Consider the following 19,327-nt stretch of genomic DNA (forward strand, 5'->3'; position numbering starts at 1 on the left):
CCATTCCTGATCCAAAAATCTGCATATGATTTCTCCTGTCGGACTATAAAGCACCGAGCGCGGAGCGAATCGAGGCAGTTGAAGAGTTGAGCAGTTGGGAAGAGTTGAAGAGTTGGGCAGTTGGACGGAGTTGAGAAGAGTGGAGAGTGGGAGAGTTGGAGAGTTGGGGCGGCGGCGAAATCAGTCGAGAGAGTGTCTGTCGGGGTCCGGAGAGGCTGGAGAAGCCAAGAATCTTTGTGGAGGTCGGCGCTCGTGTCAGAGTCGGGGAGCTGCGGAGAGGGGAGGCCGGTAACGCGACCGAGGTCGCAGTGGAGTCGCTCGTCGCGGGACCCAAGCCAGCCAGATATCCTCATTCCCCCGAGCATCAACAACCCCCTCCTGTTTCCCCCCGCGCTCATATAGTGTGAGAAGGGGGCCCCGTTCCCACCCCATTCCAGGCAGTGCCAGCGAGGCCCGCGGAGTCGGGGCGCCGCCACCATTTTGCGGCTCATCACCAGACGGGCAGGCTCGACGCGGTCTCGGCCCCAGGCCCGTCTGCCCCCTTGTCGATGAGGGTGGCCCCTTTTTCTTTTGCTTTGGAGTATATGTGTTGTCGGCGCCGTCTGTGAAGTAAAACTGTATAAGTGTTGCCGTGTGCTCGGTAGTCGGTAGTAGATCTGCATTGTGTCTCTTTTGTTACATTTGCTTTTTGTGCAGAATTGTCGTGTTACTTTTACATTTGCTTTTGGTGCATAATTGTATATGTGTGCTTTCCGTTTGCCGCGGAATAAATGTGCTTTATGTTGAACTGTTTTTCCCGTTTCGCTTCGTCTTTTCTTTTATTGAATCTCCATCTTACTTCACGTAAAGGGTTGGTCGTGGGCTAAATACGCCCAATAATTAATCGAACCGTCGAGGTTGACGATAACACCGCTCGGTTATCCCGATAGTACGGAACGGGTCGCTTAAAGTGGCCCGTGTCCGAAGTCGACCTGCGGCGAGGTGCGATCGCCCGGTCTACCCTCCGTGTGGGTACTTAGGTAGGTCGAATTTGGCGAACAACCCTATCCTACGCGGGGGGCCGATTGGCACGATCGTGGTGAGGCCGAAAGGCCCACCCGTGACTAGTTCCCGGCGTTAGTCCGAGAGGGTCACGACGGGATTGTCCGTCCGGTGGGCGACGTGCCGTGATTCGAGTTACGTGGCCGTTCGCACGCCGGCGGGCATGAATCCGCAACACTGGTGTCAGGAGTGGGATACAAACCCATCCCCCTCCTCGCGGCACTGGTGTCGGAGAGCGGGAAAACGGGCTCTCCTGTCTTCAGCTAAATTCACGGGAATCGGTCCAGGGGTGAGAGGAGCGACCCCCGATTCCCTCCAAATTACGAGCGATTCAAATTAACCTTTTACGAGAAATAAGAGAGTGTCAGCGTGACACTCTCTAGAGTAAGAGTAAGAGTAAGTAAGAATAAGAGAGAAATGACAGCGTGACGCTCCCGCTCAAGGAGAGCGGGAGCCGGGGGTATTAGAAATGTATATGTGTAGTAATGTAGGATCCATGGTCCAGGATGAAAACCCCGTGCAGGAAATGTTGGTTGTGCAGGAACACGAACTCCCCCAACTGAACCCAGAGTTCGAAATGGGCGCAGTGGCTGGGGTGGCGGACAAACGGCCCCCACGTGCGAATTCGCCCACGGATCGGACGATGGAAATGTTTGAGGCATTGATGAGGAAAATGGATGCGAATACACAACAAATGAACGAAGTGAAAACGAAAATGGATACAAACACAAACGAAATAAAAGGCATGAACAAGCAAATGAACGGAATGAAAACTAATATGGAAACAAATGCGCAAGGAATGAAGGAAGAAATGAAAGAGCTGCGGGGTGAGACGCAGAACATGGGCCGAAGCCTGCAGGCGGGCATGAAAGCCGTTACCAGGGAGTTTAAAATGGCGACTCCACGTGTGGGAGCGAACGAGCTGGGAGGGAGTGCAACGGCTGTCGGGCCCGCGGTGGAGGCGGGTGACAAAGTAATTCGGGAGACGTGTTGGGCGAGGGTCGTGACGGAAAAAGTGACGGTGACCGAGAGGGAAAAACTATTAAATTGGGGTGACGGAGACGTGCACGAGGGAGATGACAAGGGAAGAGACGGAAATAATAGTTGACAAGGGAGGTAAAGGGTGAAGAGGTGACTGAGTTGGCAGAGACACGGGAGATGGGAACGATAGAGGGGAGACTACACGATGAAGACGGGATAGAGACGCACACACACACACACACGGAGGTAGTGGAGGACAATGGGGGTGAGCTGGTGGACTGGGTGGAGACCCAGTGCGAGCAGCGGGATGGCCTCCTCCAGGAACGAGGGGAGGGAGTATGCCCCCTTGAGGCGAGTCACGACCAGGTGAGTTCGGTCGTGCTTTGCGAGGTCGAGGGGAGGAGTGTTGTGGACAGGTGCACGGAGAGCATGGGGGGTATAGAGGCCCCGGAGACCCTTGTGGGGACACGAATCCCCAGTGTGTCCCGGTGTGTGTGGTGTCGAGGTGTGTGTTCACGAGTGTGGCGAAATGCGTGCTGCAACGCACGCATAGCGCGGGTGCAAGGGCGTGTGTGAGAGCGACCGGGTGGGTGACAAAGACCCCGTGTGTGGAAGCGACCCCGTGTGTGAGTGGTGTGGTGGTAAGTGTGCAGAAGGGCGTGCTTCCCAGCACGCCGTGTGTGGATGAGGCACCGCGAGCGAGTGTCCCCGCGTGTGTGAGTAGTATGGTTTGTGTGAGGGAAATGGCACAAGTGAGTGAAAGGCTGCGAGTGAGTGGAGCCACGAGTGCAAGGGTAATGGCATGCGTGAGTGAGCGGCCGAGTGTGAGAGAGACAGCGTGTGCAAGGTCGCTGTGTGTGAGGGAGATGTCGGTGGGCATGTGTGAACATGCAGCCGCGTCTCCCGGGGCGAATGTAATGGAGTGGAGTGTGAGCGTCGTAACACGCAGGTGTGCGTGGGTGGAATGGAGACGACGACGGCGACATGTGAGGGACAAAAGCCGGGTAGCGGCTATAGCTGTTTTGGGGACCGTGCCGGGTTCGCCCAGCAGCGAGCGCGAGGTCCGTGCTGTGCAACGCACGAGGCCCCCACGTGCTCGCTTGCGAGAGTGAAGTCCCGGTCCGGAAACGCCAGCGGTGGATTTGCCGATCCCGCGGACGGACAAAGTTTAGGCAGGATAACGGATTTGGACCGGACGGGTTCTCCACGCGATCGTGTGTGTTAAGCTCCAACGGGCAAAGCACATGTGTTCGCGTGGGGAACCCCTCGAGACGTGGGGCTTGTGTTTTTTTTATGCGCACGGTGACGTCATGGCTGCACGCGGGGTTGGAATCCGGCAGGAGGGGTATCCCTGCCGGATGGTACCGTCCAAGGAGGGACGAGGTACACGTGCAGCTGCATGACGTCACGGGCAGGTGCAAAGTGCGCAAGCTGTGAGTTGCCGCGCTGGTGCTGCGCATGTGAAAAAAAAAAAGCAAGCCTCACTCTCGGGTGCACAGGATTCCCGGGCAAGGGGTGGAAGACCCCCTTACCGTGGGCACAGGATGGAAACTAGTTAGGGGGAAGGGTTAGCTTAGCGAGACCGACTTCATGGGGCAGGGGTAAATCCTCATGGAGTCCGTGGAATGGATTAGTTAGAGGGATTGTAGCCAGATTTAGGTTGGGAAAAAAAATGATTTTTTGATTTAAAAGACAGTGACAGACAGTGAATGTGTAGTGGGGACGTAGCTTAGCTACGTAGTGTTAAAAGGAACGTGCTGTAGTGTAAGGGACGACGTGGGAGCACGAGTTAGTTAGGGGAGGTAGATAGAAGGATGGCAGAGTTCAGCGGTGAGTGTGTTGAAGAGTTGGTGAGTGAAGTGGAAGCATGTGCTTGGTGAGTGAGGAGGCCAGTGGGTCTGTGTGAGTGGAGCGAATGGGGAATGCATAGTGCGATGAGTGATTGGGGGGAGGAGTGACTCCCGCCCAAGGGACCCCGGGGTCAGTGTAGAGTGAGTTAGGGGGTTAGTTAAATTAAAATATGGAAGTCGTTTTGTTGTTGGTGTGAATGTAGGCTCGAAACCCATTTGAAGGGGTGCAGGAGCCCTATTGACAGGCTGGGAGCGTGGCTGCGAAAGGTGAGTATCGCTGAGTGGGTACCCCGGGCACCAGGCTAGTCGGCCGTGGTAGGCCAAGGGCCCATGGGGGGCCGGGATAGCGTAGTGGGCACGGGTGCGCCTGCTTGGTGCGGGGGCGCCGTTAGCCGCGTGGGCAGTGTTGTGGGCACGGGTGACCCTCGGAAAGGGCCTGGGAAGCCAGCCTGCCACGTGTGCGTTTCAGGGAGGTGCCATGGGGGGAACTCCCCGGTGTTAGGGAGCTGGTAGGCTCGGAGGCAGTGTAGTGCCCGGGGGTGCCATAGCTGGAGATTCGGCAGAGGGTCGTGCCTGCCAAGGGGAGCTACGCGTCCCAGCCACGAGACCGTGTGAGGGCACGGAGAGAAAATTGGGGGGTGAGGCCCTAACTTGTGAGGACACAAACACAGGCGACGGGAATCTGGGTTGTTAGAACCAATAGTTTAAGCGAGAGGCGCTTGTTGAGAGCCCCGGGGTAGTTTAACAGTTAAGTGGTTAGGGTAGATTAGGAAGTGTACCCCTCCGCACCATCCATCCCCTCGCTCTCGTTGTGGGCCGCTGGACCCACTTTGGTTTAGATCGCTGAAGTCTGGGGAGGCCATTCTGAAGCTTGAATTGGGCCTCGACACAGGACGCTAGCTCTCCCTTGTTCCCCTCCGGGAAGGGAACGTAGGGGTTGAGAGTAGGCTAGGTGACAGGATAGGTTAGCCGAACAAGTACAGTACAGGGGGTTAGGGGACGATTTATAGTGGGGAAGTAAAAATAAAAAAATAAGTTGGGGCTAAATTGGGGTTTGACAAATTAAGGGAGTGGGTATAGACAGTGACAGGCAAAGGCGATAGGTTGGGAGGGAGACCGTAGGGTAGGTCCGAGCCCGCCTTCCGAGTGGCCAGCACCACCGCACTCCCTCCACCAACTTCCACTGAACGGCAAAGGCTGGCCAGCTTCATCTGCTGGCTGCGTTGCTGCAAGGCAAAGGCCGGCCCACTTCATCGGCAGCTGTTGTTTTGCTGCAAGGCCTGTGCCGGCTGGATCGTCTGCAGCTGCTGTGCTGCAAGGCCTGTGCTGGTCGGATTGTCTGCAGCTGCTGTGCTTCAAGGCCTGTGCCGGCCAGTTCGTCTACCGGCTGTGTTTGCCTGCAGCGGCCTTCTTCTGCGGGCTGTGTTTGCCTGCTGCCTTTGCCATGCCTTGCCCACTGCCCCTGTTCACCAGGCCCGTTCAATTTTGCTTTGCCCCCCCTTGTTCATTGCCATGTGCGCCAGGATCAGAAAGCAACAGTTTGCAAGCTGCAAGAACTGCCCTGTTGGCAGCTACAACACGGGCCTGCAGTGGCGGCCCGTGCACCGTGTTTGTGTCCATCCATCCATCCGTTGTGTTCATTGCGTGTGCCACTTGAGCTGGCACGGAGACTGCGTTTGTGCAGCCCATGCACCGTTGTGGTTCACTGCGTTCAGTTCAAAAGGGAAGGCCTTGGACTGCGTGTGAGCAGCCGGCCACGTTCCCTGTCACCTGCATTGTTTGAATCAGAGACTGCATGCGAGCAGCCTGGCTCCCTGCTAACTGCTTTCTTTTTGCAGAGTTCATTGATCCTGGGCCATGGTTTAGTGCAAAATTTGTAAGTTAAGGTTAAGATGTACTGTAAATATGAGTGCGCCCCCGGCATGTCTGTCTTAGTGCCGGCAATTTTATTTAAGTTGTCCGTGTGAGTGAGTTTGTTTAGGTAGTTACTCAGCCCTCAGGTTATTTATTTTGGGGACACGAATACCATGAATGTCGCACTCAGGGATCCGTAGGTAAAATGTACTAGGGGAAAACTACACATGATGGCACACGAAAATTTGACGACTCGGGACGAGTCTGTAAAAAGGGGAGGGGGTAGTGTTGTGGTTGACAAAATTCGCAAACCACCATTCAGGTCCCGTAGGTGAGATATCTCTGTAAGTATATGTGTAGTTAGCCCCAAACCCGTTGTTTAGAGGGAATAAATGTCATTCATTCGGGCTGCGACCCTTTTAGATAGCCGTTTTTCTTTTACTATCTTTATTTTGGACCAACCGCCATTACTACCACCACAACCACCACCAACCGCATCTCGACAACCACAGCCACCTTCTCCAGAACCGCCTTCACAACATCCACCTTCCCCACAACCGCTTTCACACACCAACCACCAACCGCAACGCCGCTTCACAACAACAGCAACGCCAACAGCCACGACCTTTACCGTCACATCTCGCCCTCACAACCATCGCATCACCGCCATTCCCGCGCCGCTTGTGGGCACCGATACTGGACTCGTACAGGGCGCGCACCGAGCAGCGGGTGCAAAAACACCAGCCTTTCCGAGAAATCGGATCAAGAATGATTCACGCCCACTTCTGTTCCGTCCTATCAGCCAGCGTGGGGCGATTTGGCCCCGCCTCCAGGCGCGTCGGAGTATAATCGCTATATGCAGATTCGCGGATCAAGAATGATTCACGCCCACTTTTCCTTCGTCCAATGGGTGAGCGTGGCTAAGCCCCCGAGCCATTCCTGATCGAAAAATCTGCATATGATTTCTCCTGTCAGACTATAAAGCACCGAGCGCGGAGCGAATCGAGGCAGTTGAAGAGTTGAGCAGTTGGGAAGAGTTGAAGAGTTGGGCAGTTGGACGGAGTTAAGAAGAGTGGAGAGTGGGAGAGTTGTGGCGGCGGCGAAATCAGTCGAGAGAGTGTCTGTCGGGGTCCGGAGAGGCTGGAGAAGCCAAGAATCTTTGTGGAGGTCGGCGCTCGTGTCAGAGTCGGGGAGCTGCGGAGAGGGGAGGCCGGTAACGCGACCGAGGTCGCAGTGGAGTCGCTCGTCGCGGGACCCAAGCCAGCCAGATATCCTCATTCCCCCGAGCATCAACAACCCCCTCCTGTTTCCCCCCGCGCTGAGATAGTGTGAGAAGGGGGCCCCGTTCCCACCCCATTCCAGGCAGTGCCAGCGAGGCCGGCGGAGTCGGGGCGGGTGGCCGATGAGGGTGGCCCCTTTTTCTTTTGCTTTGGAGTATATGTGTTGTCGGCGCCGTCTGTGAAGTAAAACTGTATAAGTGTTGCCGTGTGTTCGGTAGTCGGTAGTAGATCTGCATTGTGTCTCTTTTGTTACATTTGCTTTTTGTGCAGAATTGTCGTGTTACTTTTACATTTGCTTTTGGTGCATAATTGTATATGTGTGCTTTCCGTTTGCCGCGGAATAAATGTGCTTTATGTTGAACTGTTTTTCCCGTTTCGCTTCGTCTTTTCTTTTATTGAATCTCCATCTTACTTCACGTAAAGGGTTGGTCGTGGGCTAAATACGCCCAATAATTAATCGAACCGTCGAGGTTGACGATAACACCGCTCGGTTATCCCGATAGTACGGAACGGGTTGCTTGAAGTGGCCCGTGTCCGAAGTCGACCTGCGGCGAGGTGCGATCGCCCGGTCTACCCTCCGTGTGGGTACTTAGCTAGGTCGAATTTGGCGAACAACCCTATCCCACGCGGGGGGCCGATTGGCACGATCGTGGTGAGGCCGAAAGGCCCACCCGTGACTAGTTCCCGGCGTTAGTCCGAGAGGGTCACGACGGGATTGTCCGTCCGGTGGGCGACGTGCCGCGATTCGAGTTACGTGGCCGTTCGCATGCCGGCGGGCGCGAATCCGCAACAATATATATATATATATATATATATATATATATATATATATATATATATATATATATATATATATATATATATATATATATATATATATATATATATATATATATATATATATATATATATATATATATATATATACACACACAGTGCTGAGCTGAACTTTGGGTTATTCCAGTGATGTTCATACTTTTGGGTAAATTCATCAAAATATCAGTGATAACAGTCACATGTGTTTATTCTTGTAAATTAACAGCCTTGATAAATGCCGGGGAAACAAATTGCTTTAGTAAAAATAACAAGAACAGTGCCATTTTGTAGTTTCAGTCAATACTTTGAGTGTACACCTTTGCCTTCTTGAGTGCCATCACTCTTTTACCCATGCTTCCTGCATACGATTGAAGGACTACTTCAGGAATATTGTGCCCAGTATCCTGCAGTACATACCACAGTTGTGCAAGGTTACTTGGGTTAAACCTCTTGTTAACCTCCGCCATCTAAGATGGACGGAGGTTACTGTTTTCACCCCTGTCTGTTTGTTTGTTTGTTTGTGAACAGTATTACGGAAAAACTCCTCGACGGATTTCGATCAAACTTGGTAGGGGGATTAGCTATGGTCCAAGGACCATGCCATTAGATTTTGGACTTGGTCCAAAGTCCAATATGGCCACTATGGTGGCCATTTTGAAAAAAATATTTGTTTTTTTTTTTGCATTTCTACATATTTTAAGTGATTTCCAACCCAAAAAAATAAAAAATTGTTTGAAAGAAAAAAAAGAAAAACAATTTTGCAACTTTTTTTCAACAAAATTTAAATTTTTTTTTTTGCATTTCTACATGTTATCAGAGATTTCCAACAAAAAAACATGCCAAAATTATAATTGCGGCTGATTTTGGAACTTCAGGTGGATATACCCACGTAAAATCAATTTCTGTCTCAAGGAATCTAGTTGTGACAAATGAATTGAGAATGTAAAAGTTAAAAGTAAAAGGGAAAGTTGCAAACTATAACTCTGTGAGCATTGTTGACGTCAAATTGAATGAATAGGATATCAGGTTCACTTGAGTGACCTAGCAGTATTGGCGGCGGAGGTTTTGCACTCTACCGAGTGCTCCCCCTCTAGTTCTTCTGTGTCCGGGTAACCTCATATGGCCTTAATGGGACTCATGTTCGGACTCTGGGTTGGCCATTCTAATGCTTGGATCACACCTACTATAACATTGTTCTTCAAATACTGTTTTACTATATTGAAACTGTGTTTTGGATCATTATGTTGTTGGAAAATGAATCCTCTTCCGATTAAACGATTTTCATGAGGAATTGCATGGTGGATGTTGCAGTATCTGTTTGTATTTCTCTTTTGTTCGCGTCCCATTGATTTCAACACGTTTTCCCACACCAAAAGCTGAGATATAACTCCAGACAATCACAGAGACCCTCCCCCCGTGACACCACACCACTCCCCCCCCCCCCCGTGTTTAACAGTAGTCTGAAAATATTGCATGTTGTAACGTTCTCCAGGTTTTCAGCATATGAACTGGCACCTCTTTGATCCAAAAAAGTTAAACTTCAATTAATCAGACCAGAGTACCTGATTCAATATTTTTTCCTTTTTTGAATACATCGTCCAGGCTCGTGAAAGAGCTAGTACTTACACACTGAATGGATCAGGACACAACAGGACAAAAGCAACCATTGAGAGAGGGGGGAAACACCAACAGCAGAGTTGAAGGCCAAGATAGAGGGAGACTTGGACAAAATGGGTGTGGAGAGGAATAAGGGTGGCAGGAGAGGATGGATGGGGTGGACAAGATGGACGCAGAAGGACACTATCAGGGTGGACAAGAAGAACCCAACCAAAGCTGGAAATTTGGAAGGACAAGGGATTGGGGTAGAGTGGAGGGGGTTAACGAGGGAAGAAAAGATCATGGTTTTGGATTGGGAACAATCTGAGATGGTGGTGAAAAGCTGTCTTGATGACCTGGAGGGAAAAATGAGATTGAAGAGAATGTGGAAGTTGGTTCCACAGGCAGGAAAAAGAGGAAACAAATGAGTGGAGGTGAGCAGTGGTCCTAAATTGAAGTAGTTTCACCATAAGGGGGTTGATGGTGGACCGTGTGTGCCCTGCAGAAACCTATAGTGGGGGGGGGTAAAGAGCATGGAAAGAGCAGAGGGTTCAAGGCCAGAAAGAAGACAGAGAGACCACAGACTTGTCTGCAAATAGCAAAGTGATAGACCCATAGACTTAACTTCATCACAGGAGATTCCAATAATCTTGACAGCCTTGGTTTCCATGGCATCAAGCCGAGCAATATGTGCAGAATGAGCAGATGGAGAGAAATACTCCATCTGCAAGCTGCGGATGAAGCCCTTGTAGGTGGATAGGAGTTCAGGTGTGCCAAGGAAGAAGTTTGTATTATGGAGGATGCCCAGTACGTTGCTGGCTTTGGAGGCCAACTTTGAAATGTGGTTTCCCACAGAGAGATCATGGCTGATAGTTAGACCCAGGAGTGCAAATGACTGAACTTTCTCAGAAGGATTGTTCAGAAAGTGGATAAGAGAGTTTGCCTGAAGGTCCTTTTGGAGATAAATAGTGAGAGTGTGAGATTTTTCATGATTGAAAGACATATTCCAGTTGACCAACTTGTGGGTTTTTTTTAAAGGTCTGAGCAGATGGAAGAGGCTGCAGCCTGCTTGTCAGAAGAATGTCACGACAGAGGGTGGAGTCATCAGCAAATTGATCAAGGGGATTTTCCAGACAGTCAGAGAGATCATTTATGAAGATTTCGAGTAGGATTGAGCCCAGAAGACTGCCTTGGGGCATTCCAGTCATGACAGGGTGGGGAGATGAAAGTATTCCATTGAGTGCCAAATGTTGACTACAAGAGTAGAGGAAGTCAGGAAGCAATGTGTGGAGTTAACAGGGGATATATATATATATAGTCATACGCCACTAAAAGACGGGGTTACGTTCTGAGAAACGTGTCGTTAAGCGACGTCGTCGTTGTGCGAACATCTTTTTTTTTTTCGTTTTCGAACATCGTACTTATACAAAACTAGACACCTAGGCTATATGGTATAGCCTATTGCTCCTCGGATACAAACCTGTACAGCACGTTACTGTACTGAATATTGTCGGCAATTGTAACACGCATCCAAGAGACGGAAGACACGTTAGTTTTACCTTTGTCCTGTTCATGACGGCCATCGGTGTTGTTAGCAGCAGCTTACAATGTCCTCTCGCATCGATTATAGAAAGATGAATAAATAGCGTTTGGATTTTATTAATACGTAATCATTGCATCGATGTTATAATTTATAAATGAAGAAACGAGCTCCTGTCAATTGTGATATATATTTTCGGAACAGTGCGATTGTTTTAACAACATGAAAAGCTTCACTAAAAAGAATTTTGTGTTTTAATTTCGACTGTAACAACGATTTATTCGCGGAATTCTTCAATTTAAAGGTAATTTACTTGCTGGAAGCTAAACGTGCAAACATTGGTTCAGTTTGAAAGCCGATTTCCTTGAATCCCGATTTAGCACGACCCTGCTTTTTTCACCATGACATTTTATGGACCTCAACGATCGCATTATAACAGGGCCACACTGTCGTTTATCATTATGAAGTAATATGTACTGTACAGCGTACATAATTGTATGTGCTATTTTATACGACTGGCAGCGCTACGTCGGCTACATCACTCGGCGATAGGAATTTTGCAGCTACATTTATTTTTTCATTTCTTTCTTTTTTTTCAGAGCTGGCAGATCCGTCATATATGCGATCCGTCGTTGACTGGAACGTCGTTAAGCGGAGCATGACTGTATATATATATATATATATATATATATATATATATATATATATATATATATATATATATATATATATATATATATATATTAGTTGTGGTTCTGCAAAACCGCATGCCTCTAAGGCAATGGCACCCGAAATACAGTGATCCCCAAGCAGTTATTTTGTTAGTCTTCATGCAGTCAGACCTTTCCCTCATGTCTAATGGGTTAGCGGGACAAAGTGCATTGCATGGGTCAAATAGCGAGGTCTATTAACTATATCTCTATCTTCATTTCAATCCTGATTTCCATCCAACCCTTTCATTTTATTCATGATACAAATCGAAGCAGGCACCGCACCCAGGCAGCCACCCTATGAGAGACTCACCACCAACACTTTACAAGACGCGCATGGCACGCCCTTTCATTCAAATTTGCATGCCGATTTACAATGGCATCTCACCTTGCTCAACCTTCGATCACCAAAAGCTCACCACCTCGACCACCATCTCCCGTGCATGGGGAAAAAAAAAAAAATCACCCTGCGCCTCCATGCACATCCGCATCGATGCAATTTGCCACCAAATGGGCGTGCTGCATGGCCCAGGCCACTCGGACTGCATGGCACGGGGACGGGCCAAGCACGTTAACAGCACCAACTGCAGCTCACTGGGTGCACCAAACAGGCATACGGGACCGACACGACCCTCATCCAGTTGCCAGAACACGGCCCGGGAGTTAGGTGCAAGGCTCTGGGCCGTATCATGCTGGATGTGCGAATGAGGCAGCTTCCGGCCCCAGGAGCCTGGCAGGGTGGGGCCGGGAGCCAATGAGAGGGCACGATTCAGATGAGGGCGCGTCACTTTGGGTCATCACCCCCATCCTTCACCCGCGGCTTATAAAAGGCGGATCGTGAAGCAGTCCTCTCTCTCTCTCTATCTCTCTATCTCTCTCTGCACTTCCTCGCCTGCCAGCCTCACACTCGTCTCTACCTCTCTGCTCTGCCCTCTCTTCACTGCACCTCGTCTGCATGTCGCTGCATCTACACACGGGGTTGGTGTTCGACAGACGTTCTTCTGGACAAGTGCAGACCACATGTTTCCACGAGCCTCGGCAAAGTGATTAAGCAGAAGATAACGCGCCGACTATCAAGGTGGGATCACTCAGCGGAGCGTCCCCCAAAGCAATACTGGGTAGCGTGGTCGGTTGACTGTGCAAGGTATTGTGAGGCCGAAAGCCCTCATCTGCTCTCCTTCATTCTGGCTAACTAATCTTCAGTGTTTGTGTGTGTGTGTGTTGGTGCATGTCATAGCATAAGTTAAGATTGCAGAACATATATCAGACAACGAAGAACATATATCTGCTTTTGTAAATGATTTGCCTTTTGTTGCACCCCACAAATTCCTTGCGATCCCTGCTATACATAATAATAAACCCCATTCACTGTGCCACATATCTTTCCTCGCCTGATTGCAAATAAATGCTTTGTGTGGAAATGTTCCCAGTTCGTTTTCATCTTTTCCTTCATTGGTCCAGCATGGTCCGTATCCTCGCATAGCCGGGACGTTATTCCTCAATGATCTGTTTTCCTAGCCGGTACGTCCTTGCCAGTTACACTCGGCTGTATCTGATCCGGAAAGTTGATCAGATTTGAACAAGGCGAACCGAGGGCGTGTCCTCTGGTAATTAGATCACGTGACCATTTTGAGTAACCGGTTTCCATTAGACGGAGGACCCAAGTCACGTGGTTGAGTTATTGGCATTCACAGTCGATTAGCGACCCGCCATGTCACGGAGTTATCTGTGTTGGACAGCCTGCGATTCCAGAGAGTCCGGTGGGAACCCGAGGTAGCTTTCCCCCACCTCGTAGACTTCTCGCCCAGACCACGGGTCCGCGACAACATACGTGTGTGTGTGTGTGTGTGTGTGTGTGTGTGTGTGTGTGTGTGTGTGTGTGTGTGTGTGTGTGTGTGTGTGTGTGTGTGTGTGTGTGTGTGTGTGTGTGTGTGTGTGTGTGTGTGTGTGTGTGTGTGTGTGTGTGTGTGTGTGTGTACCATAACCGGCACTGTGATTCGCAACGTTCAGGCATCCAACTTGGAGCGTGAGGATGCGCAGAATTACATTCAACATCATATGGATAGCCCAAGCGCTCTGCTCAATTACGGCCCTCAGTGGGTGTCCAGCACGTGTTCATGGCCAAAGAGCACAACCAAATACCCCAGCACCATGTTAATCTGAGAGCTCAAATGTGTGGGGGAGTTCAGGGCAAGTGAGGCCAATTCCATTGCCAAATCCTTGCATGTGCAGAGCTAGCGTCAGAGATATCATCTGTGCACCAATGGGGGCAGTGGAAAACACCCATCCTTCCACCTGGTCCACTCACAAGCATCACCCCCACTTGGGGATTATAAAGTGCTATGCATTCCGTACATTGGGTTGGGTCGGTTTTCTGGCAAGCGTAACATCACTCTCGGTTCTCTGACTCGGCTCAGCTCGGTTGGTCAGTGTGTTCCTGGTTGGTGGAGTGAGTCAGAATGGAACGGAGCCCACGGAGCGAGTGTGGGACAGGTATAGGAGCCAAACACCAGACCGAGCGCAGTATTAGACAACATGGACATTTACACGTACAGACCTTTTTCAACTTCATTTTAGGACTATATTTTCACACATTCTTTGCTCTATTTGCAACCCCCCTTGACATCGCCCTCTCCGCACTTCACCTGCACATCACCGCACCTCCCCTGGCCACGCACCATACACACCCTCAGTTTTCCTCCATCATTCTCCTTCCTCAGCGACTGGGATTGTGCAGGTCTGCCAGCCTCGCTTTGTAATGAAGAGGTCGCAAACACGTTGTACTTTTTCTTGTCTTCTTTGCTATTCTAACTTTCCTCGTGAGTGATTCTGATGGCACCTGTCATGGTAATACAAGTTAAGATTGTATAAGATCAGAACGGGTTAGCTCAGCACTATGACCTGTTTTGTAAATACACCCAAACCCTGACATTCATGGTTCCAACATTCGCGGTTGATAATTTGCGACATGCTCCCACATTCACGGGAAATTGCTCCGCGTATTCGCGGTTTTCGCGGCACCCATGATACTCGACGCAAAAGTCCATGATGCTCTTAAGTTCCCTGAACCCGAGTGCACTGAAGAACCAAAACAAGCAGGCACTGCCCGTGTACTGGAGGGTGAACAGGAAGGTGTGGGTGATGTCTTAACGTTTTATGGACTGGATCCATACCTGTTACGTTCCTCAGGTCGAAAGGTACCTGGCAGGAAAGAACCTTTCGTTCAAGGTACTCCTGCTGCTTGACAATGCTCCTGGCCACCCCACGGACCTGAACGGCGCATCTTCATCCTCATCTTCATCATCATCATCGTCTTCATCATTTTGCAAAGTTACGTGTGCTGTGTTTGTTTAATAAAAGATTGAAACGGTACATGATGTTGTTGTTATTTTGGTTTTTTTTTTTGTTTCATAGTGCAGTACGATATGGTTAATTGACTTTAAAATGCATTCTTCAACAAATTGGAAACAGCACCTGGTGTTGTCCTTTTTTGATTTGTAAGCATCTTTAATGAAACTTGAATCATGCATTCGTGTTCGAAAACATTTTAAACTTTAAAAAAAAACTTTCCCCTTTGAACCAGGAACTGCCGTGAACCAATAACGTTATCCCCCTTGTCCCCATTGTACCAATTCCTCGACTTTGGTGCATGGCGTGATCATTTGCGGCCTTTTTTCATGAACCAGGAACTGCCGCGAACTGATAACGTTATCTCCCTTCTTTCCATTGTAACAATGACAAAACACTCGTGGATCTTTCCCCGAAACTCGCGGATCTTTCCTGACACTCGTGAATTTTACCCTGACACTCGAGGATTTTTCATGGGTCAGGAGATCCCCAGAACCTATCCCCCCATTTCCCATTGAAACAATGCCCCCACATTCGCGGTTTCAACATTCGTGGGGGTTTCCCAGAACGTAACACCCGCAAATGGCAGGGTCTTGGTGTAATTGCATTCCTTTTGCTGCACAACACCAATCCTTGCTTTACCCTGCTGTACAAATATTGCTGTGAATTAAAACCTTTGCTTATTGTTCCACATCCCTTTCTTTCCTCACCCTTGCTGTAAATAAACTTGGGTATTATTGTGAATGTACCCTGTTCGTTGCATCTTTTCCTCCATTGATTCAGCATTGTCCACACGCAGTTAGCCGGGAAGTTCTACCCCATGTGATTTGCTTTTGTTTACCAGTGCAAACTCACCGCATCACTCAGCAGTAATCCAGGCGTGCGTTGAGAGCACAAAACTCACTTGATGCGGTTGTCCAAAGGTAAGATACCCATGCGATGCAGTGACACCCTGCCAGGAGTGAAAGTACCAATCGGCGTTCGTGGTTGCCCAACAATCCACAGGGCCGCAAAGTTATCCGAGAATGGTGGCCTCAGGACCGGGATTTCGAGAGGAACTCGAGTGCTTCCCCTCATGGCGAACCTCGAACCCCGGGCCATAACAATATACTGTCAGACCCCGACATTCACGGACGCCACATATTCACAGTTCATAAAATGTGACCTGCTTCAACATTTGTGACCCTATGCTTCATGTGTTCATGGTTTTGAGGTCCTAGTCACGGTTTTTCTCACCTGCTTCTACATTCACGAACCTGTGCTTCACATATTCACGGTTTTGAATCACGAACCGCCAGGAACCTATCCCCCTTTTACCTCATGGTACAATGCCCCAACATTCGTGGCATTTTTCAGGAGTGTATCCTCCACGAATGTCGGGGTCCGACAGTATTAGCATATACCACCTGTCACTTCGCTGATGGGAATACTAATAGAGGTGGGACAGAGAAAGAGAGGGAAGAGGTGAGAGAGAGGGTGGGAGAGGGAAAGAGAGAGGAGGGAGGGGAGGGGGAGTGATGATGGAGGGGTGGGGGAGTGAGGAGGAAGGGGTGGGGGGGAGTGAGGAGAAAGGGGTGGGGGAGTGAGGAGGAAGGGGTGGGGGAGAGCGACGCTTCACCACACGTCGCTGTACACTCCGGGAAGTGGGGTACGAGGAGGAGGTGAGAGTGAAGAGGATGGGGAAGCAAGGAGGGTGAAGTGAGGATGGGAAGGGCGTGTTCTGGACTTGTGTTTGGTAGTTGAAGGGGAAGCAGGGGGGATGGTCCCGTGTGCCGGCATTAGTGCAGGATTGAACAAAATGGGGTACGTTAAAAGAGCACATTCGCATTAATGTAACTGGTGTGATTACTTGCAAAATGTATTATTTACTGTATAAAAACTGCACAAGCTGTTTCCTGCATATTTCCTTTGTGGTAAGTGGATATTACCTATATGTGGTGATATAATATGTACACTATACAGCAAAAAAAAAAAAATTCAATTTCCGAATTTATTTTACACGAGAAAATACCAACCATTGCTTTGCTGACAGGAATACTAAGGGAGAAAGAGGGGGGAGATGGAGAGAGGTGAGAGAGAGAGGGAGGGGCGAGAAGGGGTGGGGGAGCAAGGAGGTGGGAGGGGGAGGGAGAATGAGGAGGGGAGGCTGAGGTGGGAGAGAGAGAAAGAGGGGGAAGAGAAAGAGAGGGTGGGAGAGAGTGATGGGGGAGGAAGAGGGAGAGAGACGGAAGGGAGAGAGAGAAGGGGGTGGAGGGAGAGAGAGAGAGAGAAGGGGGTGGAGGGAGAGAGAGAGAGAGAGAGAGAGAGAGAGAGAGAGAGAGAGAGAGAGAGAGAGAGAGAGAGAGAGAGAGAGAGAGAGAGAGAGAGAGAGAGAGAAGGGGGTGGAGGGAGAGAGAGAGAGAGAGAGAGAGAGAGAGAGAGAGAGAGAGAGAGAGAGAGAGAGAGAGAGAGAGAGAGAGAGAGAGAGAGAGAGAGAGAGAGAGAGAGAGAGAGAGAGAGAGAGAGAGAGAGAGAGAGAGAGAGAGAGAGAGAGAGAGAGAGAGAGAGAGAGAGAGAGAGAGAGAGAGAGAGAGAGAGAGAGAGAGAGAGAGAGAGAGAGAGAGAGAGAGAGAGAGAGAGAGAGAGAGAGAGAGAGAGAGAGAGAGAGAGAGAGAGAGAGAGAGAGAGAGAGAGAGAGAGAGAGAGAGAGAGAGAGAGAGAGAGAGAGAGAGAGAGAGAGAGAGGGGGTGGAGGGAGAGAGAGAGAAGGGGTGGAGGGAGAGAGAGAGAGAGAGAGAGAGAGAGAGAGAGAGAGAGAGAGAGAGAGAGAGAGAGAGAGAGAGAGAGAGAGAGAGAGAAGGGGGTGGAGGGGGAGAGAGAGAGAGAGAGAGAGAGAGAGAGAGAGAGAGAGAGAGAGAGAGAGAGAGAGAGAGAGAGAGAGAGAGAGAGAGAGAGAGAGAGAGAGAGAGAGAGAGAGAGAGAGAGAGAGAGAGAGAGAGAGAGAGAGAGAGAGAGAGAGAGAGAGAGAGAGAGAGAGAGAGAGAGAGAGAGAGAGAGAGAGAGAGAGAGAGAGAGAGAGAGAGAGAGAGAGAGAGAGAGAGAGAGAGAGAGAGAGAGAGAGAGAGAGAGAGAGAGAGAGAGAGAGAGAGAGAGAGAGAGAGAGAGAGAGAGAGAGAGAGAGAGAGAGAGAGAGAGAGAGAGAGAGAGAGAGAGAGAGAGAGAGAGAGGAGTGAGTGAGTCGGGGTGGAAGAGCAAGGAGCATGAGCTCGAAAGGTGGGGAAGGGGGTGGGGCAAGGAAGGGGGAAGGAAGGGGGAAGGAAGGGTGAGAGCGAGGAAGAAGGAGAGCGATAAAGGTGGGGGAGCGTTGTCTCACCACACGTTGTTAAGCAGAGAGAGAGATAGAGAGAGGAGACGATAAGGGGGAGGTGAGCAAGGAAGGGGGGAGAAAAGGGGTAAGTTAAAAGGGGGAAGGAGGGAGTCAGCAAGGATAATGTTATGTTATGCTTCATGACCACACATACACATGAATATATAACACACACACACACACACACACACACACACACACACACACACACACACACACACACACACACACACACACACACACACACACACACACACACACACACACACACACACACACACACACACACACACACACACACACACACACACACACACACAGTTCCGGAGGTTCGGGGCTCACCATGAGGGGAAGCACTCGAGTTTCTCCCAAACACCCGGTCCTGAGGCCACCGGCCGTAGATAACTCCGCAATCCAAGGGCTGTAGGTCTTACGCAGACGTAGCCGCTTGACTTGGACCACCAGTTGAGCAGGGTTACGCTTCGATGTTTCCGTGATACCTTTCTATTGACACATTAACCGCACCAGAAAGGGGGAAGGAAGGACCAGTTCCTCGGAAGTTGGACTTCCGGTAACGGTTCCGGTTCTTGAGCGATGGTGGTGGTGCAGTTCTTCTTCAGGGCCTCTGCCGACTTTCTCAAAGATAAGTATTCCAATGGATTTTGTCACGTTTTAACTGTCATTTTGCTATCTCCGTGTTTACTGTGCGTTTCTAGTTCGGTCTTGTGTAAAAACTTGTGCTAATTGTTGCGTTATCGTCGTCTTTTTATATCGGGTTTCCTTACCCCATGAAACCACGTGACTTCCTGTACCGACTCTTCTTCCTCCTTATTTTTCTGATCTACCATCGACTACTTTTGTCAACCCACATTTACCAAACACCTTCACGATCTTTTTTTTTCTTCAACCTTTCCTTTCCCTAATCTGATAGAATCTTTATCAAAAAAAATTTTTTTTGAATCGGTT

General features: G+C 49.8%; 1 protein-coding gene across 1 annotated transcript in view; it reads right to left on the reverse strand.

The window, feature by feature from the left end:
* Positions 1 to 18,998, reverse strand: part of LOC147032944 (nuclear factor 1 A-type-like) — a 401,548-nt gene extending 382,550 nt beyond the window's left edge. The window contains exon 1 of the mRNA XM_085870986.1: positions 18,704 to 18,998. Within this exon, the coding sequence (XP_085727112.1) occupies positions 18,704 to 18,706 (3 nt within the window). The 5' untranslated portion in view covers positions 18,707 to 18,998. The remainder of the gene's footprint in view (positions 1 to 18,703) is intronic.
* Positions 18,999 to 19,327: the final 329 nt, after the last annotated feature.

Source organism: Eptatretus burgeri, chromosome 2 (assembly GCF_056783735.1).
Source record: "Eptatretus burgeri isolate ZD-2024b chromosome 2, Ebu_testis_v1, whole genome shotgun sequence".
Taxonomy (NCBI): domain Eukaryota; kingdom Metazoa; phylum Chordata; class Myxini; order Myxiniformes; family Myxinidae; genus Eptatretus; species Eptatretus burgeri.